The 26,805-nt window shown below is 36.0% G+C and overlaps 1 protein-coding gene across 1 annotated transcript in view; it reads right to left on the bottom strand.

Annotated features, from left to right (window-relative positions):
- Taf4b (TATA-box binding protein associated factor 4b) overlaps positions 1-26,805 on the bottom strand; it is a 100,712-nt gene that overhangs the window by 27,781 nt on the left and 46,126 nt on the right. Inside the window, exons 10-13 of the mRNA XM_042675319.1 lie at positions 22,054-22,223; positions 17,425-17,555; positions 11,068-11,193; positions 6,731-6,787 (exon numbers count right to left, since the gene is read on the bottom strand). Coding sequence (XP_042531253.1) covers positions 6,731-6,787; positions 11,068-11,193; positions 17,425-17,555; positions 22,054-22,223 — 484 coding nt within the window. The remainder of the gene's footprint in view (positions 1-6,730; positions 6,788-11,067; positions 11,194-17,424; positions 17,556-22,053; positions 22,224-26,805) is intronic.

Below are 26,805 nucleotides of genomic sequence, written 5' to 3'. Positions count from 1 at the left end.
CTCTCTACCAAGAGAGTGGTATGTCTTTTATGACACACAGATCTCACACCTCCCACCACACACAAATTCATACTTTGTGAAAAAGTGGGTGGGAAACTTTATGTGATGAGCAAGGGAAGGGTTGGGTAGGAGGTGGAGACAGAACAATGGCTGATGCTCATTAAGATGCATTATACACATAAATGGACATTTAAAATGGGAACCTCTTGTACAGTCATTTGTAGATTTTTTAAAAAGAAATATGTTTTTCATAATTACTGTTAGAATGTACTTTTATTGACAAGTTTTCTTTCTCCTATTTAATGTTGCACCCATTTTGGCATATGAAGAGTCAGCATTTAATTTAAATATAAATTACTATAATTTAATGGTTATCTTTAACTACCATGTTTCACTAACTCCATTATTTTTTCAAATTTCACTTCTAAAATATACCTTGGCTTTTTTATACCTCAATGATACATTTTCTAACCAGTAATGAGTCTTATGATTAAGTACTTTATTTCTTGCACAATAATACTTTCATGGAGAGTTGTACCTAGTGTTTTTATATACCATAATTTCTTTAAGGAAAATTTCTAAATACTTTAGGCTACATGTTTCCTAATTTGCTATGTATAGTAATTATTTCACATTACTTATTCTTCTGCCTAGTTCCTACTACATGTTGCTATGTAAAGTTAATGTGCCATTAGGTACATTCTTATATGCCCCTTTACTGTCTGATAAAATATGAAAGTTGAAATGCTAGAAATGTTAAAAAGAAAGTAAATGATTTCTTTTGTCTCTGCACAGATGCAGTGAACTCACATTTCCCTAAGGAGAAAAAGAAATACAAAAGAACATAAAAGTCATAAAATACAAAACAGATCTTTAAGAAATTAGGATGTTAGAACTTCAAGGTCAGATGGCTTGCTCTACAGAATTCTGGATAATGTGATAAGAAAGGAAAACACTAAGGGATAGACGTTCATCTAGGACATACAACACACATTTGCTGTGTTGTGCAGCTGCACTGCACAAAGATGTGCTTGCTTATTTGAAGTTAAAAATTTGGCAATTTGTAATGTATTTTAATTTTCCACAAACAGATGGTGAAATAGAAGAACATTAACATTTACATTTCAGGAAATGTATGAAAATTTAAAAATGCAGACTTTGAAAACATTAAAACTTCAAAGTGGGTGCAGTACTGAGGTTTGAACTCAGAAACTCACATATGTTAGGCAAGCTTTCTGTAAAAAACAAACAAATGGGGCTGGGAAGGAGGCTCAGTGGTAGAGTGCTTGCCTTGCATGCTTGAGGCCCTGGGTTCGATTCCTCAGTACCACATAAGCAGAAAAAAAAAGCCGGAAGTGGTGCTATGGCTCAAGTGGTAGCGCGCTAGCCTTGAGCTGAAGAGCTGAGGGACAGCGCCCAGGCCCTGAGTTCAGGCCCCACGACCAGACCTTCCCCCGAAAAAAAGGGCTGGGAAGGAGGCTCAGTGGTAGAGTGCTTGCCTTGCATGCTTGAGGCACTGGGTTCCATTCCTCAGCACCACATAAGGAGAAAAGGCCAGAAGTGGTGCTAAAGAACTGAAGGACAGCACCCAGGCCCAGAGTTCAGGCCCCATGACATTTTTTTGGTACTGGGGATTGAACCCAGGACTTTTGCCTTCCTAGGCAAGCACTTTGCCACGGAGCTACATCACAGCCCTAAGAAGGCTTTCTATAGCATGACCATATCTCTATCCCAACATGTTCTTTTTATTCTTTTATTTTTTCCCCCTCAGGCAAAAAATTCAACAGGGGGAAAAAAAGAGCCTTTAAAATAAAATGGTTGAGTTAAAAAGATATTCACAGATATTTTGCCAGACAAAAATAAGGTTTTCAAATACACAAATAACTTGTCAAATCAGTAAGAATAGCATGCGCCAGGAACACCTCAACAGATCTGACACTAAGCTGGAGGCAAACCTAAAAGCAGCCCAATTTCTAAGTGCCAAATGAGAATGACAAAAATTGAATAAAGTAAATGGGAAGAATGAAAAAAATTATTACATGCTCACACAAATGCATGTACAATTTAGCATAGTTTATCTGTAGATCCAGAATGCAAGGAAAAAATTCATAACTTCTAAAACTGTATTAGATAAAAGAAAAAATATATGAGAAACAATCAAAATAAAAACTTCAGTCAGCCGGGCGCAGGTAGCTCATGCCTGTAATCCTAGCTATTCAGGAGGCTGAGATCAGAGGATCATGGTTCGAAGCCAACCTGGGCAGGAAAGTCCATGAGACTCTTTTTTTTTTTTTTTGGGGGGGGGGGGGGGAGGTCCAGTCATTGCGCTTGAACTCTGGGCCTGGGCGCTGTCCCTCAGCTCTTCAACTCAAGGCTAGTGAGCTCTACCACTTGAGCCACAGCGCCACTTCCGGTTTTTTTCATTTTGCTTATGTGGTGCTGCAGAATCGAACCCAGGGCCTCAGGCATGCAAAGCAAGCGCTCTACCACTGAGCCATCTTCCCAGCGCATCCATGAGACTCTTATCTCCAATAAACATAGAATATTGGAAGTAGTGCTGTGGCTCAATTGGTAGAGTGCTCGCCTTGAGCTGAAGAGCACAGGGACAGTGTCCAGGATTAGAGTTCAAGCCCAACGGAAAAAAAAAACAATTATATATATATATATATATATATAACCAGGCCCAAAGAAACATAGGTCCCATGGTTTCCCTTATTTGCAATCACTAGTATATGTCTGGGACTAGCAGAAAAGGTCAGATAAGATGATGTTAAGTGAAATGAACCCCAAGATAAGGACAAGTGGTTTTTTTTTTCTTGTATTGCTTCTAACATATTTATAAGTACCATGTGATTTTTTTGATGCTTTATATGTCCCTCCCCCACGGTATAACCCCTGTAGGTATAATTTGGGGAGAGGAAGAGAAAAAACAAATTGTTAAATAGGGATATAGTGACCCATTGCAACAATAAGATGTATAAGACACTATGTTGAAAAACAAACATTACAATTTAGGCAGGGGTTGGGGAGGGTAGTTGTGGAGATGGGAGGGAAGGGATGGTAGGGGAAAAACAAAGGAGGAGGCAAAAATGCTTGATAAGAACTGTACTCATAAAAAAAAAAAAGAACTGTACTCATTACCTTGCTCATGTAATTGTAACCCCTCTGAACGGTATTTTCACAATAAAAAAACAACTTTGGTCTTTAACAGTTGAATACAAACATGGATTATGAAGGGGATTCTGATCATGATTTTAAATTAATATAATAAACAATATTGCTCAAACATTTTTCAAAATTAAAAATGCTTATAATTTCTCTAAACAATTCTTTTGAGTTCTGCATTTATAATACATTGTCATTAACCTATTTCTTGTGACCAATTGTGCAGGCAGATACCTACTTGGAAAGGGAAAAGAAAGCTGGTTTTTGTTGTTGTTGTTTTTGTTTTTTAATTTAATTTTTTTTGTGAACATACTGTACAGAGGGGTTACAATTACACGGGCAGGATAATGCGTACATTTCTTATCAAGCATTGCAGCCTTCCCCCCAATCCTCCCCCTCTCCCCCCCCCCCACCAACGTTGTAAAGCTCGTTTTCAACATGACAACTTGTACTTCTCATTGTTGCAACAGGTCCACCTGTATCCTTAAACGACTTGTTTTTCCCCATCTCCTCCACAAGTTATACTGACATCAAATATAGTGAAAGCAGGGTTATACTGTGGGGGAGGGACATACAAAGCAACAAAGAGATAATCTTATAAATGCGTTAGAAACAAATGCATGAAAGAAAAAAGCATTAAAATACATATCTAAGGGTTCATTTTCCTAACATCACATTATCTGACCTTTTCCGCTTGACTCATACATATACTAGATATTGCAAGTAAGGGAAACATGGGACCTATGTTTCTTTGGGCCTGGCTTACTTCACTTAATATAATTTTTTCCAAGTTTTTCCATTTCCTAACAAATGGGGCAATGTCATTCTTTCTGATGGAGACATAGAGTTTTTGTTTTTGTTTTAAAGAAAGTTGTTTTAAGTCAAGAAACTGTGACAAATATGTGCTAACTTTCAAGTGAATAAAGGAAAACTTCCCAGACAGTTGAATACCAAAACAATCACAAACGAAAGTACATATTATAGTTTATACTAATGTGACAATGATTAGTACATAACCTTACAAATGTTAACCCTTACTAAGGTAAGGATAATATTTATGTAATAAAACAAATCTAGTACCCCTCTGTTGGTTTTGAACGGGAGTTTTTTGAACAGTAAAGTTATTTAAAAAAATAGTATATGGCTCAAGCCTATAATCTGCCTGTAATCCTCGGGCTGTGATCTGAGATAATGGTTCAAAGCCAGCCTGGCCAGCAAAGTTTCTAAGACTCACTCCCATTAACCACCAATAGCCAGAGAGTAGTGCTGTGGCCCAAGTGGTGCAACACTAGCATTGGGAAAAAAAACCTCAAGGACAGCACCCAGGCCCTGAGTTCAAACCCTAGAATGACCCCTACAAACAATAACATTTTAACAATAACTTTTAAAGATTTGCAACTAATAAAGAATGGCTCTGCTCTTGGACCAGGGCCAATGTATTTTATTCCTTTTTTGATCCAAGAATATTTACTTATAGTAGAAATCAACTAAAACATTCAAAATCCTTTGGAAAGGACATAAAGTTCTTTTAATTTTCCTTGGGGGAAAAAAAGTATAGGTGTAAAGGAGAGGAAATAAAGCAAGATTGCTATCACCTGTTTTCAGTAAGAGGCATGCTTTGCCTTTCTCAATATTCTTTGAAAAATGCTATCCTCCTATTTATCCCTCAGGGAATGATTAAACATTACTTTCAGCCACTTCATTCAAAGCTAAAGAAAAAATTAATCTAAGACACAGACATTCATAAAAGTTTATGGAAGAGCAACATATAAGAAAAGATCTTGATGTGGGAAGGTGGCTCAGTGGTAGAGCGCTTGCTTTGCATGCCTGAGGCCCTGGGTTTGATTCCTCAGCACCCCATAAGCAAAAAGAAAAAAGCCAGAAGTGGCGCTGTGGCTCAAGTGGTCGAGTGCTAGCCTTGAGCTGAAGAGCTGAGGGACAGCGCCCAGACCCAGAGTTCAGGCCCCACGACCGGATCCAAAAAAAAAAAAAAAAAGAAAGAAAGAAAAGAAAAGATCTTGAAGCTTTCTGGATTTTCTAAAGTGAGAATACAATTAGAAGTCCTTAATTAAAATGAAGAGGGATATCCAGGATTCAGAGCAATGATATTGCCATACAGTCCCAAATAAGCTTGATTTGTTTGAATACAAGTGCTCATGTTAATATTTTAAGATAAATTTTCCGATGGAAAGAAATTAATGAGGAATATTTTGTTGATAATGAATGATTTTGGTTCCAATCTTTTCCATGTTCTCCCATTCTATCATTTCTTGTCATAGTCCTGATACCCTTATCTAGAGTTCATGCATTTTCCTTCTATGTTAATGAAACCACAACACATTGACTGTAGAATCTTACTAGCTTTCCATTTGTTTTGTGTGAGCTCCTACATTAATCCAAACAATAAGGGCCTTTAAAGCATTCATAAATAACCTGCTGCTGCTGGCACCTAAAAACCAAGTGCAGCAATGTTAAGCAACAACAAATTTCATAGTTCAAGAGGCACAGTTAAGGGAAAAGGTTGCTCAGAAAATCACTCTTATTTAGCACAAAGATCCTTAAAAATTGCATGAAATCAGTCAAGTAACTATAGAAACCAATTTCTTCAGCTCCATATCACACATCTCACACCTCAATTGTCTTTATTATCATCTGCTGTCAGATCCTTAATCAGAAATGTGAACAGGCTTGATGATTTATTCAGGAAGGGAAAGAATCTGTAGGTCAAGTGAAAAAATTCTCACACACACACACACACACACACACACACACACACATCTCCAACCTTAGGTACTTTCATTTCATTCTGTTCTCAGCAGCTCTGGGGGCAACTCCAGTGAGATCCAATATTAAGGCTCAATTAAAATAAGCTCCAATTAGTGGAGCTTTTTTCTCTGGGGCTAGAAAAGTCAGGAAATGGATATTGGGAAATGTAAAAAGTCAGCTACTGAGAGGAGGCTGCAGACATAAATGAACTTATTTGTTGATTTCTACAGTTGCTATGCAGAGGCCTCTGGGAGTAAAAGCTTAACCAGTCTAAGCTATAAACTAAAACCCCTGCAGCTAAACATGAACTGTGTGAAACAAGGGCTCCATTCCAGAACAGAAAACTGCTGGGCCCAGAAAATTAAAAGCCAGAGGCGTTTTCCATTTAAAACTAAATCCCAGTACCGCCTCCCAGCCAAAGAATTATAAGCAGTATCAGATTTACAAAACGAACAATTACCCTGGAAAAATGTAGCCTATTGTACAGTCCCAGATGCTAAATCTCAAAAGTTTCTTTCTTTCTTTTTTTAATCCCACATTATATTCCTCCAAGTACACTGCTGCAGTTTACAAAGAGCCATTTCTAGACAGGCCTAAGCCTTGAAAATAAATTTAAAAGAGAGTACATAACTCATTGACCTCATTTGAAGTACTGCCCTTGCCTTCAGCAGTTCCTGTCCTTCCCCAAGGCTTCAGCAAATGGTATGCAACAGCAAAATAAACCCTGACCTAATTGCCAGGAGAGAGCTGCCAACCTTCCTTCAACAAAAAGACCAACACGGTAACTTGAAAGTCCTACCTCTTTGGCTTTCTGCTTTAATCTCAGCTGTTCTGGATCTTCTTTATTGGAACGACTCTGTGAAAGGAAAAGAAAATTTTAATAGAAATTACAAGCATCTAAACACCACAGTTGCTATTAAATATTTAATAAATGACAATTTCTCTTGTGATTGAAAATCCTAGCTCCAGGGTCAATGCCTCAATCCAGTCTAGCTGCACTTCTGCCCTCACTCCCCATCCCCCTCATCATCTGGGCTAGCTGTGCAGTTCTAGCCTGGAGGAAGCTCAGACTGAAAATGATGCTAACAATGTCAGTCAGATCCAGTTGAGGCAAGATGTGTTCTTGTTGCAACACTGAAAACTAAAAATGGATGATAGGGGGAAGAAAAAGGAAAAAGCTGTTGGCTCAAATGAATAGAAACAATCAACAATGGCTCATCATTAGGTGAAGCCACATCATTAGGTGAAGCCATTTCAGAAAAATACACAATATTTCAAGGACTATTAAAACTATGAACCTGTCTAACCTTGAATCAAATCTCGTTGTAAGTAGGAAAGACAGATTAGTATTTTTGTTAGAATGTCTTATTTTTGGGTACTCTACAACCTTTGCTAGTATGCTATGCACAAATAAATGTTCAGATATGTCTACTGAGTGAGTGTCTCTATTTTGTTTGTTATTTTAGTGCCTTAATTTTGGGTCTTCTACAGGCCATACTAGAATACTGTGAATAATTGTTCATAATTGTCATTTTTCACATTACAAGACTGTTTATAAAAAGGCAGCTATAGTCTATGTAGAATGCAATAATGGAACAAAGGATGAAAAAGTTCATTTTTGCTACCATAAACATCTGTCCATTGAAAAATATGCTAAAGGTAGGTGTACTTTTTTGTCATCCTAACACAATTTGTTAGGATGTTTGTTCTATAAAATCAGTCTTAGCTATTTAAGCTAAAGATCGCTAATAAAGCCCAGCATGTTTTTTGAGACAGGGATCTAAGGACCTAAGTTAAATACATCAGTGATAACAGGATAGAAAGATCCCTGAGATTACAGGATTGGAATTAGAGGTATCTATATCTTATAATATGCACTTGTATATATTTATTCAAAGATTCGTGTACACATATTACACAAACACATACCACATAAATCATTTGTCATTTGTTAGATTTCACCATTGATAAGGCCTACATGTAATGATAGCATACTGTGTGCTCTAATATTGGTGCCTAGCCATCTTCAACTAACAAGCCACAGACTTCCTTGGAGAAACGCCTGATTTGAGAACCAGTACAAGAAGACAAAAATCTGGACCTTGAATATCTTGTGTCTGAAAGTAAGGATATGCTTAAAGTGATAAGAGACATGACAAAAGATTAAAGTGCCAGCTTGGAAAAGTTTCCCACTTAAGATGCCATTCAAGCATCAAAATAAATAATAAAAGTTAGAATAACAGAAAATAATAACAGAAATCTGTGATCCCAGAATGATAAGCATAAAGGAGAAAAGAGAGCTCTTTCATGTAATAGAGAGTTAATGGAAATAAAGAATCAGAGTTCTTGATTATAGCCATTCTACCTGGGGTGAGGTGGTATCTCAATGTTGTTTTGATTTGCATTTCTTTTATGGCTAGAGAGGGTGAGCATGTCTTCATGTGTCTATTGGCCATCCTTCTTTCCTCTTCAGAGAAGTTTCTCTTTAAGTCTTTAGCCCACTTATTTATTGGACAGTTGTTTCCTTGAAGATTTCTTATTGGGGGATTTAATTTTTAAAGTTCCAGGTATATTTTAGATATGAGACCTTGTCTGTTGTATGGCTAGTGAAGATCTTCTCCCAATCCATGGGACTTCAATTGACCTTGCAAGCTATGTCCTTTGCCATGCAGAAGCTCTGCAATTTCATGCAATCCCATTTGTCCAACCTAATAACAACAGATGCTGGAGGGGATGCAGACAGAAGGGAACCTTACTGCATTGTTGGTGTGAGTGTAAACATTGTTGGTGGGAGCAGTATGGAGGTTCCTCAAAAGACTTCACACAGAGCTCCTCTATGACCCAGCAATCCCACTTTTGGGCATTTACCCAAATGATCACAAACAAGACCACACTACAAGCTACCAGCACGACTATGTTTACTGCAGCATTATTTACCATAGATAAGATATGGAACCAAGCCAGATGCCCCTCAGTAGATGAATGGATCAAGAAAATGTAGTATATATACACAATGGAATTCTATGCCTCCATCAGAAAGAATGACATTGTCCCATTTGTTAGGAAACAGACTTGGAAAAAATTATATTAAGTGAAGTAAGCCAGGCCCAAAGAAACATAGGTCCCATGGTTTCCCTTATTTGCAATAACTAGTATATGTCTGAGTCAAGCAGAAAAGGCCAGAGAAGTTGATGTTAGGGGAATGGACCCCAAGATAAGTATTCAAATGTTTTTTTAGTTTTTTCCTTTCATGCAATTGTTTCTAACAAATTTATAAGATGATTTCTATGTTGCTTTGTATGTCCCTCCCCCACAGTATAACCCATGCTTTCACTGTATTTAATGTTGGTATAATTTGTGGAGGGGAAGGGAAAAAAAAACAAATTGTTTAACTAGGGATACAGGTGAACCCATTGCAACAATGAGATGTACAAGTCGTTATGTCGAAAAACGAACTTAACAACTTTGGTGGGAGGTGGGGGGAGGATCATGTGGGGGTGGGGAGGAGTATGGGAAGGGATGGGAAGGGGAAACAAAGAGGAGGCAACAATGCTTGATAAGAAATGTAATCATTATCTTGCCCATGTAATTGTAACTCATCAGTATTCTCACAATTAAAAAAAAAAAAAAAAGAATCGGCATCTGGCAACTATAATAGAAGGATCTGATTTAGGCAGATGCTATGGCTAATATACAGGAGTTTGAAGAACAATGAGATATTGACACATCTTAGAATATCTTCTTATTTAAAAAAAATACAAAATTACAAAGTAGCCTATTTAAAATAGGGAACACCTACATAACCCAACAAAAAAGCTGGGCATTTGATAGATTAGCTTAGAAGAATACAGTATCATTTCTGTGCATTTTGCTAAGGAATGGAAATACCACATGAATCTAGGTGGAGCGTCTCCCTACAGGGGGCAAGCCCTGTGTTTTTGAAAACTGCCAAGGGGATGATCAAGAAACTGAGTCTGACCAAAGGAATGGAAAAAGAGAGGACCAGTAAATGGAAAACATTCTGGAATGAAAACTTGGAACATGAAACATGATGAGAAAAAACAATTGAAATGGTAGAATTAGAAAAGGACCTATATAATCGATGGTAGTGTTATACTGCTGGAATCCTGACTTGAGAAGTTACACAGAATGCCCTTATTTTTACAAATACATATAGAATGTTCAGGAGTGATGGGAAGCAACTTTTAAGGTTCAGAAAAATGAAACTAGTGCCAATAGTTATACATTCTGTAAATAGACTAAAATCCTCTGACACAAGAAAAGGAGAGAAGGCATATGACCATATTAACAAACTAATGAAAGAAGTGTGTGTGTTGAAAAGGGGAATCTAGGAGGAAACGACTGAGAACATATAGCTCTTTTAACTTTTCTGTAAGAATGAAATATTTCAAAATAAATTAGTTTTAAAAAAAATTACTTGGCATGTACTTAGGAACAAATACTCTAAGAGGGGAGGCTTCTAAAACACTACAAATTAAAAAAATAGTGCTAAAAAAAACAACTAAGACTCTGGTGCTCAGCTTTTTAAAACTGCTCAAGGTCCATAAGTTTAAAGAAGTATGGAAGTACAAAATGTAAACAGTAGTGGAATTAAGCTGTTACTTCATCTGCATTCCAGTTATAGGAAACAGTAAGGGAGAAAGAAATAGTAAAGCACCCATTTATTCTCTCTTTAATACTCTCTAATCCATCTCCATCTAGCTTATATATTGTTCCATATAATGAAAACTATTTCTAAAATTTAACTCATAATCTTCCTATTTACCTTCTAAATCTTCCCACCCTGTATTAATTTGGCAATATAAAATCATATCCTTGAAAGATTCTAAGCATTTTATAAAACACTTTACCTTGCAGGAAGGGGGGAGATGGGCATGATGCCAGGCATGTGGGAAATGAGAGGAGACAAAAGATTATGTCTCATTAAACTAAATTAACTGAAAGCCACTGTACCACACCATCCTGGCTTTGAGACATTCTATTAGTAATTTCATTTTAAGAAATCCTCAAGAGAAATCTAAAGGCTTAATAAAACCAAGACAGTCAACCAATGATAAAGCCAATTCTGACTTCATTGCCAGGCTGTGTTCACTCATAAATCACAAAGGCCCTTACCTTGGCTGCCTTAAGTAACATTTCTCTTTCTTCCAAATCCTTTCTCTGCTTCTCCAATTGATCCAGCTTTTCAAGAAATTTGAGCTGTGACCTGGTATCACTTGACAGGATGTAATTTTCACTTGCCTAGGGGGGAAAAAAAAAAAGACAGTTTTAAAATGGCCTTGGGCCACACATTCTAATTAGGTATTGTTATAAATCAGCTAAAGATAGTAATTCCAATACACATTAGGAACTAAATTTTCAGAAAGTAGTACTTTTGCTTTTGTAAACAAAAAGGAAAACAAACAAAACTCAGGAAGTTCAACAGTCCTAAATCTGAGATTAAGGATATTTAGTCATTTACATTTCAAAGAGATTGCCTAATAAACCTCATTTGGGGAGGTAGAAAGGAATGAAGCCAAGTAGATTCTAAAAACCAAGAATCCCAGAAAGTATGCTATTTGCCTATAAATTGAGATCTTTGAGTTAAATAATTGTCTATCTGAATACACTTTAATATGAGTAAGGGTAATCTTAGGCTTGTGAAGATGAAAAAAAAGCGAGAAACAATCACCTAACTGAAAAGTGTATCAAAAACAAAAGCACTCTAGTTACCATGGTTTGACTAGTCTAACCTTGAAATGTTAATATAACTATATAAAAGTAGAACTTAAGACAAGCTGGCAAACATTAAAGTCATGAAAACCTAGCTTGAGAATTCCCTTGTAAGGAATGAATTTAGACAAAAACTATGATTAAATAAATTGAGGTAGATAATTAACAAATGTGAGTCTCAACAGAGAAGTGTAATTCTTTGTCTTAGGTGTTCTATAAAATGATAAAATCTAACCCGAGGGCCAGTGGCTCATGCTTGTAATCCTAGCTACTCAGGAGGCTGAGATCTGAGGATCGCGGTTCAAAGCCAGCCTGGGCAGGGAAGTCCATGAGACTCTTATTTCCAATAAACCACCAGAAAACCGGAAGTGGCATTGTGGCTCAAGTGGCAGAGCGCTAGCCTTAAGCTGAAGAACTGAGGGACAGCGCCCAGGCCCAGAGTTCAAGCCCCATGACTGATCAAAAAGCAAAAAGATAAAATCTTCTAGGCATTAGTGTCTTACACCTGTAATCCTAACTACTTGCAAGGCTAAGTAAAATCACAGTTCAAAGCCAGCTGGAACAGGAAAGTCCACAAGAGGCTTATCTCCAATTAACCAGGGAGAAGCAGGAAGTAAAGGTATGACTCAAAAGCTCAGGGACGACATCCAAGTCCTGACTTCAAGCCCTAAGACCAGAACAATAAGAAAATCAGGTAAATTTTAAACCATTCCCCTTATTTTTATGTAAGTGTAAAAAATGCTTTCTAATCTAAATAATTACCTAATTTTCCACACCCACGAACACTGAGTGTGTGGTTTGCTGGTAGGGGAACAAAGGGGAAGGGTCTTCACAGTCATTATGTTAGACATCTGCCATCTACTTATGTGGTGGCCGTAGAGCTGAACCACCAGAACATGTAGTTCGGCAGGCATTGCAAGCTGGAAGTTAGGGTCAGCATCACTTCCATCTTCCAGCTTTGCTTTATCCCATGCTTACTTACAGCTGATTCAATTAACTGAGATTGAGAGACGGCATATGCCCAAGATTCTTTTTAAATTAAATTTTTATTATTGGTATTTAACTAGATAAAAGAGTATTACATAGTTTAAGGAACAAGGGTGTATTAATGCTACTTACTTTACTTCATGTTTAATACAAAAAGAATTCCCAAATTATTTCTAAAGTTAAATAATACAAGATAAAACATGGGATACATTAAAGGCCAATCACAGAAGTTGAACATAGTACCAGTGGCTTCTTAAATACTTACCATTTTTATGTTTAAACACATTGGAGACAGTTTACTGACATAATTCAATTTATAAGAGACAATAACCATAACGAGGGCATCGACTTTAACATTTTAACCCTATCGTATTCTCATGGTTTCCTCTTTCCCAATTTATATAAAACTGCCTTTGTCATAATCCCTGTTTCTTTTCTCTTCAGATACTTCTAGAAGAATGAGTACCTTTCTTATTCCTACTGAGTCCCTAATCTTCTTTAAACTACAGTTAACTTGGTCTTACCATGTTCTTGACTCTCTGAGGGCCAAACTAAAGTCTTCATGCATCAACAGAAAATAATTTTACAATGTTAGGCAAAATATCAAATGAAAATACAACAACCCACTGTATTAATGCTACTTATTTTACTTCATGTTTAATAAAAAAGAATTCATTATAATTCATTACAAAACCCAAATTTAAAAACAGAGCAACTGAAAAAGATAGGGATAAAGAAGAGGAATAGAAAGGGGGAATATGATAGAAGTGTATTATATGGGTGGGTGTATGGAAATATCAGTTATAAAAAAAAGGAAGAAAATGAAATGATGCAGACCCAAATGATAACACCAACAAGGAGGTTCCATTTAAAGAAACCACTGCACAGGCAACAATGAAACTTCTCTATGGTCACAGACATACAGAAGACTACAATATCACCAGTGGGATAATACCCAGTAGAAACATTAAAATCTCTGTACCACAGGCAACTTTAACTTCTTTATTTAAATCTCAGTTTATGGCCTATGGTTAATTAGGGAATTATTCCTACCCAGGTGGAAGATTATCAAAAATAAGTGTATGTTCAGAGTAGAAAGGAATAGTAAGCATTCACTGTTAAAAGTCACTTGCTTTTTATAAAATTCACAGAGAATTACCTTTTCTCTCTAAAATAAAGTATAATAATCCTCGCTGTTTTTATAAATGCAAACTCTGACAGGGCTATTAGCTAAATTAAAGAATGAATGTGGGCTCGAGAAATCAGAATAGTCAATGTATAAGAGATGGTTAGGGAGATGTTAGCTCTAAGCAATAATTGAGGTCTTCCAGGTGGGATATGTACGATCCATTATACTTAGGGGCACTAAATCCTTGGAATATAAGCTACTGATGCACAACAGAATTTAAGTTAAAGGTTTATTGACAAGACAGCCTTTAAGAACATTCAGTAAAAATTTCTTGGGAAAGTTCTCTTCCATACTTGTACATACTATACTTTGTACAGAAACTTTCCACTATAAATGACATGCATTTCTGAAACAACAGTATGATTAAGGCAGAAGTGAAGAGAATCCAGGGGTGAAAATTTTAGGCTTTTTCTAAAAGTTAGAGTGAAAAACTCAAGAGACTATAATTTTCCCTAAAGACAGAGACAAGCTAAAATGAAATCAAACTAGACAGTTAGATGCTTAGGATGTTAACTATAACTTCCATGGCAACTATTACAAAAATATCTAGAAAATATATAGGAAAGGAAAAAGATCAAAATGGTACAAGACAAAAAAATTAAACACAAAGAAGGCAATAACAGAAGAAATGAGGGCTAAAACAAGCTGCAAGAAATACCAAAAAACAACAACAACAACAACAACGAAGTGCAAAATAGTAAATTTTATCAGTAATTATTTTCAATGTAAATGGATTCAACTTCCAAATTGAAAAGTAGAGACTGGCGGAATGGATAAAAAACATGATCTGAGGGGCTGGGAAGGTGGCTCAGTGGTAGAGCACTTGCCCTGCATGCATGAGGCCCTGGGTTCGATTCCTCAGCACCACATAAGCAAAACAAAAAACAAAAAAAAACCATGATCTGACTATACACTACCTAGAAGACTCTTACTTTAGATAAAAAATAAAAACAGATTGAAAGTCAAAGAAACAAAATCAGATAATTCTTATAAATAATAATTAGAAGAAGGGCATTGGTGTTCATGCTAACGTAAGAGAAGATAGGCATGGTGATTCATGCCTGTAATACTAGTTATTAGGAGGATGAGGCAGAAGGATCACTTGAATTAAACAGTATATGATCATCATAATGCAGCAAGAGCCTGGTTCTTAATTTAAAAGAGAGGAGCAGGGGCAGGGAAGGTGGCTCAGTGGTAGAGCGCTTGCCTTGCATGCCTGAGGCCCTGGGTTCGATTCCTCAGCACCACATAAGCAAAAAGAAAAAAGCCGGAAGTGGTGCTGTGGCTCAAGTGGTAGAGCGCTAGCCTTGAGCTGAAGAGCTGAGGGACAGTGCCCAGGCCCAGAGTTCAGGCCCCACGACCGGACCCAAAAAAAAAAAAAGAGAGGAGCAGTCTTGATCCCCAGACAGCCAGTGGTGATACTGAGAGATGGTGGAACCTTTACAAGCTTGTTCCTAGTAGAAGGGAGGCTAGGATGTTAAAGGGAATACAACTGAGAGAGGTATTAAAACCTCAGCCCCTGTTCTCTTCTGCTTCCTAGTTGTCATGAAATGAGCAGCTTTGCTCTACTACATGTTCTCCTGCTACCACATACTGCCTCACCACAGGCCCCAAAATAATAAGGACAACAGCTCATGGATTGCAATCTCCAAAACTGTGAGCAAAATAAACCTTTCTTCTTTTTAGGTTGATGGCTTCAGGCATTTGCTATAGTAACTAACAAAAAACAAAGGACTCAAAGACATGAAGTAAACATTGACAGAATTTTTTAAAATTTATTTATTTCCTGGGAGGTATGTAGATTATACCTATCACCTCATGCATAGTAAGTACCTCTCTACCAATGGGCTAAAATAGCTGAAAACTTTAGTACTCTGCTTTCAATAAAAGAGTATCTAGTTGATCAAAGAAGAAATATGTGACTTAACACTACAAACTAACACCTAGATCTAACAGACATATATCACCACGATACCCAACAAAAGCATAGTATATATTCTGTTCAATTGCATGTGGAAATTTCTTCAGAACACACCATATCTGTTAGATCTATTAGGTTATAAAACAAGTCTTGATGAACTTCAAATCACACAAATTATCAGAGATTCTCTGACCACAATGGAGTAAAACTAGAAAATCAACAACAAAAAGAAAACTGGAAAAGTCACAAATATGCAGCAATTAAACATATGCTTAGTCAATGTGTCAAAGGAATTTAAAAAATTAGAGACAAATGAAAATAAAAAGACAACATAAAAAATGTATGAAGTCAAATGCAGAGGGAAATATATAGCAAGTAAATGCCTCTACTAGAAAAGAACTTTCTCAAAGCAATCTAATGAAAAAGAAATAAATGAAACCCACAGCTACAAGAATGAAGTAAACAATATAGGCAAGAGTAGAAATAAATGAAATTGAGAATAAAAAAGAGGCAAATTAAACCCGAAAGTTTCTTCTTTGAAAAGATAAACAAAATTGACAAATGATCAGCTTAAACTACAAAGAAAAAAAAAAGGAACCTGTTAGAAACAGAAATGAAGTGAGATCACTACTACTGACCCTGCTTAAATAAAGGACTGTAAGGATATATTTTAAATAGTTCCAAACCAACAAATTAGATAACCTAGAAGAAATGGATTACTGGAATCATACAAAAAAGAAATCCTCAAATTTTGTTTTCCCATAGCTTTTTCTTCTGCTGATAGAACATTTATGAACATTTATGATATGAACATTTATGTCCATAAAATTCTCACAAAAATTTATGTTATCAAGAACTTCAGCAACTACATATAGTTCCTCTAAAGTTCTGTATGAAGCAGAAAAGAAAATACATATACTCTAGGACTCCATAGAACTTACCAGTGGTATAGCAGCTGATCTTTTTTAAATCTATGTCCAAGGAGCCTTGACAATGACCATCCTCAAAAACTCAAATTGTCATGAGATAATTTATATATAACCATGTTTAAAATCTGGCTACCAAAATTTCTTGATAAAGAAGGAAAGGATTCTTACGTCTTTCTATCCCGTGTTGTTTTTTTCTTTAATCCTAATCATCCAATATACTTGTTTTCCTCCTAAACTAAAATTCACATATATCAAATGCTTCCACCTTGCTAGTTCACACCACTAGGCTATTCCTGTATTTAGTTTTTTTAAGAAAAACAGCCAGTCACAGTAAAAGTGACACCTTCATTTTTACTCAATGCAATTCTTAATTAACCAAAAGGCACAGGCATCCTAGCAGAGCACAGATCACTGAAGAGAACACAATGTTCTATCCTAACATATATCGTCTTCCCCAATTAAAACATTATAGAAGAAGAAGCCTCAAGCAGAACAGATACAATTCCAATCTACACTGACACAGAAGCTTTAGACACCACAGTAAGTTGTTTTATTTTGTCATGTAATAATATTAAACAGGCCTTTCTACTGATCTGAAATGTTAAGTTTCAAGCATTCCTTTAAAAATATATTCAGAATATGAATCAATGCCCCACCCCAATCTACCTTTAAGTTGTCCCCTCCTCATTTTGAGGAGAGACAAGAGTTTGCACTTCTTTAATGATTTCCTTTACCTTGTAAGTAGTCATTCGATGCTGAGCAATTGTAGTCAATTTTTCTAGAAGGCCTCGTAATCTCTCCTGTGTTGCATGGGAGATCAAATTCACAGCATCAGAATTAAATTCTGTAATGTCATGCTTTTTACCTGTGGAAGCAGAGAAAATCCATTACATGTTTTAGTAGTGGCTGATAATTGAAATAATTAGCACAGCAGGTATTCTGTTCCCCCTGGAAGTCATACCCATTACGAATAAAGGTTTGGAGATTATGATTTTCCTGGTAAAGTCACAACTTCAAAGATCTTAGACATTACATTAATAAAATCTAGCCTGAAGCCTCAGAAAATATAGACATTGTTTCACTTAGCCTCTAGAATTATGCTCCTTGCAAGGTCATTTATAGGACAAAGTTAATAAGAACACAAATCAAGTTTAGTGTGCAGGGGGGGAAATGGTAAATGTAGAAATTAGTGCTACATTCTGTTAATTTTAGTAATTAAAAAATAGAAAATTACATTTCACCTAGTTTGACACTGTTAACAGTTTGTGACATTTATTTCAATGAATTTAGACTGTGAGTTTGTTGATTCCCTATCTACAATACATATCTATAATCTTTTTTGTCCGTTACCAACTGTGCTTATATTTTGTGTAACTCATTTTTTGAGGGTTGGGGTCTGATCATGGGGCCTGAACTCTGGGCCTGGGCACTGTCCCTCAGCTCTTCAGCTCAAGGCTAGCGCTCTACCACTTGAGCCACAGCACCACTTCCGGCTTTTTTCTTTTTGCTTATGGGGTGCTGAGGAATCGAACCCAGGGCCTCATGCATGCAAGGCAAGCACTCTACCATGAGCCACCTTCCCAGTCCCTAACTCATTTTTTTAATAACTTGGCCTAATAATGAACTTTAAAGTTGGATTGGTTCAAAGCTTCATGTTTTTATACCCATCCATTTGAATAAGTTCTCTTTTTGCTGAATAACATTTTTTCATCCCTCTACTAAGAACAGTGGACAACTTGGATCAGATAGCCAAAGGCAGAAGCTCATTAAAGCTCAACCATACCAGAATTAATAAAGAATGTATTCTCAGGGACAGTAGAACTACCAGAATCAACACATATCGAAATCTAAAGATATAGACTGTATCTTTAAAACTGCTGTGACTATTTTTAAGTATATGTGTGTACATGTAGTATATGCACACAGCAATTTAAGAATATTATGGTTTTGTTTTGCATGCTGATTCATATGAAACATTATATTGCCAAAAGATGAACTCAAACTCTAGCAAAATCATGCTTGATTATATCAACAACTCTTAATTTTTTCACATTACCACACAATAAATACTAAACTTTAAAGGTTGTAGTAAACCACAAAGGAAGATGCAAAATCAAACTTCCCCTAAGCAAAGCTTTCAAAACTGAATTTATCTTCAATTTCAAACTGAAGCATACGCATACACACACATGTGTACACACACACACACACACACACACTGTAAAGTATAATTCACTTTATTGAAATCTTTAGTCTAAACAAACAATGGAACCTACAAAGTAAGGGAGATAAAATTTAAAGACAACCCAAAATTAAAATGACAACTAAATGGAAGTGGCGCTGTAGCTCAAGCAGGAGAGCACTCGCCTTGAGCTACAGATTGCAGAGACAGCCCCCAAGCCCAGAGTTCAAGCCTCACGACCGACCAAAAAAAAAAAAAAAATTACAACTAAACAAGGCACAGTGACATGCTATCTATGCTTAAAGAAAATGAGCATTCAAAAATATTTAGTGCTTGCAGAAAGAGAATGTCTCAAAATAATTTCTTATGTATTTATAAAACAAAGATACCCATACATCTGTGCAAAGTCATAGGTTCAATCCCTAGCACTACAAATAACAAATCCATATATTGAATATTAAAGAGTTAGGAGAATAGCTCAACTGGTAGAGTGCCTGCCTAGCAAGTGCAAAGCCGTAAGTTCAAACCCTAACGCCCCGAAATAAAAATAAGCTAATAATAAATAGTTTTAGAGCTTAGAGAAAAAAGGTCTTTAAAAATATCTTCAGTAGGTTAGCAAGAAAACATGCCTTCAAATTCCAAAATTAAATTCTTTTTTTTTTTTTTTTGCCAGTCGTGGGGCCTGAACTCTGGGCCTGGGCGCTGTCCCTCAGCTCTTCAGCTCAAGGCTAGCACTCTACCACTTGAGCCACAGTGCCACTTCTGGCTTTTTTTGTTTATGTGGTGCTGAGGAATCGAACCCAGGGCCTCATGCATGCAAGGCAAGCACTCTACCACTGAGCTACCTTCCCAGCCCTCCAAAATTAAATTCTATAGAAAAATTCCTATTTTTAAATATTCTTTTTAATAAAGTCAATTTAATTGATTAAAGAGACCTAGTTAGTCCTTGCATGCTTACTATTGATTTTATTGAATGTCTGTGTAATTTAACTTAGGTAATTAAGAAAAAAAGGGAAGGATATTGGCATCTAATCTCCTAACATTATTTAAGCAAACAAATTTTTTTTGTTTTTCTTAAATTTCTTTGGGTAAATTTTAACTTCTGTTTTTAAGGAATGGCTTGGTTGTGATCCATTGTATAATGAGAAATTTTATTATAAATGAAAACATTCCATGAAATACATTAGTATCAGTAAGTCTACTGTTTTATTTTAAGTTTAAATAATTCAGGAGTATTTTTTTACAATTGAGTATTATATTGTATCACAAGTTTGTGTTTCATCAAAAAAATAACTAAAAATGACCCACACATGTAATCCCAGGTCCTAGGGAGGTAGACAGGGTGATCATTGCTCAAGCTAGCCTGAGCAAAGGTAGCTTGAGACCATATCTAAAAACAAACAAACAACAAAAAAACCCAACATACTAAAAGAAAAGGGACTTGGGGACATGATCTCAGGGTTCCAAAACACAGAACTGTGAAAAAGTCAGTTAAACCAACTAGTTCATGCTATTTTATTACAGCAACCAAACTGGCTAAAACAATAGCCTATTTTGTTCTTTCTTTGTCTATGGTTGTTTTAACTGAATGGCTGTGACAGTGACCATATGGCTCGCAAAATGGCAAAAACTTACCATATGGCTTCTTGTGGAAAAAGTTGTTGATTCTTGTTTTAAGTGGTCAAAAATACTTATTGAATTTTTTTGTTTTGTTTTGTTTTTTAAATACCATATAATCAGTTTGGTACCAGTGGCTCACATCTGAAATCCTAGCTACTAAGGAGGCTGAGATCTGAGGATTTTAATCCAGGGCAGGCAGGAAAGTCCATGACACTCCTATTATCTACAATAAACTACCCTCCTTCACCCCAAAAAAAGCTGGAAGTAGAGCTATAGCTCAAGGGATAGAGCACTAGCTTGGAGCAGAAAGCATCTCAGGGACAGCACCCAGGCCCTGAATGTAAACCCAGGACTAGGAAAAACAACAACAACAACAAAAACTATATAATTGAAAGTTAACCCAAACTAGAAATAAGAGAATAATTAGTAAACTTAAGTAATTATTTCTGCCAGTATTCTAGGCAATGTACTATTAAAGAGTTAGAATACCATTAAGTTTCACAAACCGTAACAAAAAAGTACAATGTTTAAAGCTTGTAGTTTTTGGAAGTGAGTCTCAGACAGTACAAAATAGATATGCAAAGAAGAAAATGAAAGGACAGAAGGAAGTCAGGGAAGGAAGGAGAAAAAGAGGGAAAAACGCAGGAAAACAGCAAATATTTTGTAGACAGTTCTTTTTAAGCCCCATATTCTGAATTACTTTCTAAATTTTAGATGCTCACGATAAAGGTAAAATCCTTAATTTAAATTACAAATGAAAAAGTGACCATTTGTACAGCATATAGTTGCTCATATACTTAATTACAAACTAAATTTAAAATATATACTAATATATTTCACAGTTACTCTGCAATTTTAAAATATACCGTAAGTGTATAAATAAAAATCAAACCTTCAATACCAAAAAACACGTAAGTTTCTGCTAAAATATACAAACCTCATTAATACTTGCTTTTCAAATGTAACACTGGTGGAGAAGAGCTAGTCTATGTTTTGACACAGAATGATGTAACTCACATAGGAAAAAAATCTCTTCCCGGTTTTTCAGTTAATATGGAGAGACTGTGGTCTTTCACAGGATATTGAGTTTGAGGTTAAACAATACTAAAAAGCTGCTTGGCTCCAGAACAACACTGCTATGCTCCCTTCCATTTTCTTTCACACACTGCAGTTATCTAACAACTACTACTAGACCTAGTGAGAGCATTGATCCTCTAGTTCAGATTTAGGTGGCACTGGCTCTCATTAGCGATTCCCATATTTTATAAGGAGAAACATATACAAACATGCCTACGGGCCAACCAGGGAAGAAAAAAAGGAAAATTAAAATATTAGTCCATTGAGAAATATGGATAAAATATTAACTTCTATTATCTGAGCCAGAAAAGGCAGGTTATATTATATAGTTTATACTAAAGATTTCTAAAATGATATACTTTATATAATAATCAGGAACTTTTTATTATTTCCAAAGACTTAAAAGTATGCTTCAGAATTCCATGCTGTCTGGTAACATTTTATCTCAGACATTCTTATTAGATAATCCTATCTCTGTACTTACCAATGTCTAAAATTCTCTTTTCAAGAGCTCCAATGAAAAGAAATGGTTCATCTTTACATGACTGAATGAGTGTACCAACCACTTCAGAGTTTGTTGCTAAGATACAGGCATTTTCTTCACTGAGGTTGACTCCTGCCATGGAAGGTACATCATTGATGTCATCTTCGTCTCTAATAGTAAACAAAAAAGTCATAGTTTTTGATGTATGTACTCACACTCTCAGTAAAAGAGATAGAATTGGGCTGGAAAGGTGGCTCAGTGGTAGAACGCTTGCCTTGCATGTATGAGGCCCTGGGTTCAATTCCTCACCACCAATAAGCAAAAAGAAAAAAAGCTGAAAGTGGCGCTATGGCTCAAGTGGTAGAGAACTAGCCTTGAGCCGAAGAGCTGAGGGACAGCCCAGGCCCAGAGTTCAGGCCCCACGACTGGACCATCCCCATAAAAAAAAAGAGATAGAATTATCTCTTCATAACAAACATTACTTAATTCAACCAATACAGAGAAGAATAAAAGAATGGCTCTTTTCCCACAAGCCTTTAAAATTACTTGATATCTGTAACCACAAGTACACATTTAATATAAAAAAACATGAATCAAACAAGTCTATCTTCTAAAGCTTATCCTTTCCTCTCTGGTAAAGGAGATACACCATGATGAATTTGGAGTTATACTAAGTCATCCACAAATCCTCTGCAGTGAAAGACAAAGAAATGAAAACAATCATCTGTGCTTCCAAGATAGTTAAAATCCTCTCAGATTTCCCCAGTGCAAATCACTACTCCACTGAGGGCAGCAGAGATTCCAGGATCCGTGAGGTAATTGCTCTATAAAGTCCCTTGGAAAGCTGCTTATTCAACTAGCTATTCTGAACTCAAACTGTATCTACTTTTGGTTTTCTGCTTCAGAGTTTTGTGTAATCCATTTATACCAACTGAAGACATTAAACAACTGACTGTAAAGAGCCTATATGGAAAATATACAATTAAATATACACTAAAACACACAAATACATACACATGTAGAAATGACAAAATACAATATGTTTGGGTTCCTTGCTTTATTATTTTTTGGCAGTACTGATGTTTGAATTCAGGGCCTTGTGCTAACTATTCTACTTGAATCATGTCTCCAGCCCTTTTTTGCTTTATTTTTTAAGTGAGGTCTTGTTTAACCATGGCCTCAGACAGATCCACCTATAGTCACCCACTTAACTTGAATCCTACACATGAACCCCCATGACCACCTTATTAACTGAGATGGGAGTCTTACTACTATTTTGCCCAACTTTATAGTTATGACCCACTGAGCTTGCTATGACCAGAAAACTTAAACAATTGTTTTTATCTCACAGAACTGCTATGTAACTTCAAAACAAGTATACCTAAGATGAGTGTATGATATATTTCTTCTCTACCCTATGAGTATACATGTATATATGTGATATATACGTATATTAATATATAATATATTGTTACAATGTATTCATTATATATTATATAGCATATAAATGTACTATGTATTATATAGTATGTATAATATACTATATGTAATATTTATATATGTGTTATTTATATGTATATATATTATATAACTATTATATATAGTAGACATATAATATATATAACTCATACACCCACTCATAGACACTCATATAGTAGAAAAGACAGGAAATATTAAAATTCCTTCCCAACATCCTCGCTGCCACATGTACTCACAGGCAAGTTACTGGCTATAACTTACACACTAATATAACATATACAAATGTGATTATATAAAAAAGATGTTTCTTCTCTTTATTGTATCAAATAGTATATCATGCAGTGTCATATCAATTCATTATTTAAACTAAAATTAGACTTCCTATTTGTGCACAGAAAGGGGAAGAAAGAAAATCCTCTGGTGTCTAATTAAAAAACCAATACATTTAAGATGACAGAAAGAGCCTGAGTACCAACATAAACAACAGAAGACAGCTAAATGAAAGAAAGTAACATGATAGACACCACAGATGAGAGTGATGAAAGAAAGTCTTATCTAAACAGTAGACCAAAAAGCATAATAAAAGTGTGTTTCTGCATTAGGCCAAGAAAAAGCAATAATAGATCTCTCAAACTACCAAAGAAAATGGTCAAATTCACTCCTATCAAATGCCAGAGATGGAGGACATTGTGAATAGTTGTAGGAATCAACTTCTCTCTCATGTAAATCAAATAGTATGACCAGATTTAAGTATTGAAATACCAAGAGTGGGGCTGGGAAGGTGGCTCAGTGGTAGAGTGCCTGCCTTGCATGCATGAGGCCCTGGGTTTGATTCCTCAGCACCACATAAGCAAAAAGAAAAAAGCCGGAAGTGACGCTGTGGCTCAAGTGGTAGAGTGCTAGCCTTGAGCTGAAGAGCTGAGGGACAGCGTCCAGGCAGAGTTCAGGCCCACGACTGGACCCCAAAAAAATAAAATAAATAAATACCAAGAGTATAAAAATGGTAGTTATCACAAACTTAAAGAATTAAAATTAAAATTATTTTAACTATAATCTCAAAGACCTTGAGCAAATAAAAGTCTTTCAAAAAAACTTGGGCACCAAGTTATAGTTAATAAGCATTAATGTTCTATTATAAAATAATGACCACAGATAAGAATAATGTATTGTTTAAAAGAAAAACTAGATTAATCACTACCCAAACTTAAACATTACACAAAATACATGTGTATCAAAACATTACTACAGTTCCTCAAGTATGTGTACAGTTATTGTAAATCAAAAATTAAAGGACCAAGAACACAGATACTGGAAGTCAATTCACTCCTACATCTAATCACTTAACATCTTTGGGACTCAAGTTTCCCCCACAGTAAAATAAACAACTTAAGAGATAAAGAACTTTCTCAGGTCCCATCCAGTCACTAAGAATAAAGTAGTTCTTTTATGACCAATTCAGAAGAGATTTAAACACACAAAAACACACAAATATACAGGCATTATTTATTTATGTGTGTATATGTATGCACATACATCCTTATATGGAGATATGTTACTGGAAAGATACATGAGAAATTCTCCTCCAGAGAGGAAATTAGGAAAGTGGGAACAAGAAAAGGACTTTATACCATATTACATCCCTTTCAATTTCTAGAAAGGTAAACAATATACATGGATTATTCAATCTAAATTATTATGATTTTTAAAAAAAACAGCCACGTACTGGTGGTTTATGCCTACAATCCTTGATCCTTAGATCTCAGTTCAAATCCAGCATAAGCAGGAAAGCCCATGAGACTCTTTAATTAACCACCAAAAAAGCTAGAAGTGGAACTGTGGCTCAAATCCAAAAAAATGTGGGACAGCACCCAGGCCTTTAGTTCAAGCTCCAGGACCAGCACCAGAAAAACAAAGTAAAAGAGAAACAAAAACAAAAAATATTTAGACAGGCTAAGATATAGGTATGTGGTAGAATGTTTGCCTATCATGCAAAAGGCCCTGGGTCAATCCTCAGAATAACAAAAATTTAAATTGAATTTTAAAAATCAAATAGAACCAGGCGCTGGTGGCTCACGCTACCCAGGAGGCTGATATTTGAGGATCATGGTTCAAAGCCAGCCTGGGCAGAAAAGTCAGTGAGATTCTTGTCTCCAATAAACTACTCAGAAAAAGATAGAAATGGCACTGTGGTTCAAGGGGTAAAGCACTAGCCTTGAGCACAGAGAGGCTCAGGACAGTGCTCAGGCATTGAGTTCAAGCCCCATAACCAGCAAAAGAGGTGGGGGGGGCGGGGGAGGGGGAGAGAGGGAGAAAAAAGAAAAAAGGATGAAATGCATCCTTCTCTTAAAAATAAAATTGGAGTTATTAAAGTGACTCATACATGACTCTTATACACATGCATTCAGTACTAAGGGCTTAGGTCAGTTGTGTGCCAATTCACTAACCCAAGTAAACTGCCTTTTAATGGTTCCTGTCCAGCTTCTGCTGAGATCTTACATAAAGACTGGAAGAGAACATTATCAAGTCTAACAGCACCTAATATATAGTACTAAATGGAATTCAGTCAATGAGAAGACAATCCCAGGTCTTTTAGAATCCTGCAACCTTTTCTTGCAATAATCAGAGAACTAACAGCCCAATAAGATTTATTCTCACCTGCCAGCCTTCCCTATATCTGGCCCCAAGCTGAACACAGTTCCCTCTAGCACAGATGCCTGTTACCATGGTTACAGGTGGCAGCAGGAGCAGAGGACCCCTACTGAGAAAGGAAAAGGTGGCACAGTATACAGCACCCAAGTCATTTAAAATTTTGTCTAGGAAAAGAGGTTGAGACTGCAGAAAAGTAAAGGCAAAATAACTGACTAGTGGCATTGCCAATAAAGTCGACATGATGAACAGTAATCAATGTTATGATATTTAAGGATATTTGTGACTCTGGTTTAATTTTGAAAGAAAAGGAACTGCAAATTAACTAGTCTTTAAGCTTAATGCAGTCACTTCTGATGAAGGTAATTTCTTGTTTGAAAATATGCTCTGAAAGAAACTTTAAAAAGTGACTCAGTAAATAAAATCTTCAACTCAAGATTCTGTGAAGTGAAATATAGTCGAAAGTGAAAATTAAAGGAACACTACCTATTTGTAATGTAACCAGTCTATTAATTTTTGCCTTTCATAAAGTAAACCATTGCTCATGCCTTTTAAAATCACTGCTACCCTCATGATCTGCAATAGCACTAACTTCTGAATTGCATTAACTCACATTCTTTTCTTGTT

This window comes from Dipodomys spectabilis, unplaced genomic scaffold, assembly GCF_019054845.1.
Source record: "Dipodomys spectabilis isolate Male_0828 unplaced genomic scaffold, ASM1905484v1 ptg000024l, whole genome shotgun sequence".
In the NCBI taxonomy this organism is placed as follows: domain Eukaryota; kingdom Metazoa; phylum Chordata; class Mammalia; order Rodentia; family Heteromyidae; genus Dipodomys; species Dipodomys spectabilis.
The sequence above is the reverse complement of the archived record's forward strand: the minus strand, read 5'-3'. Positions and strand labels throughout refer to the sequence as shown.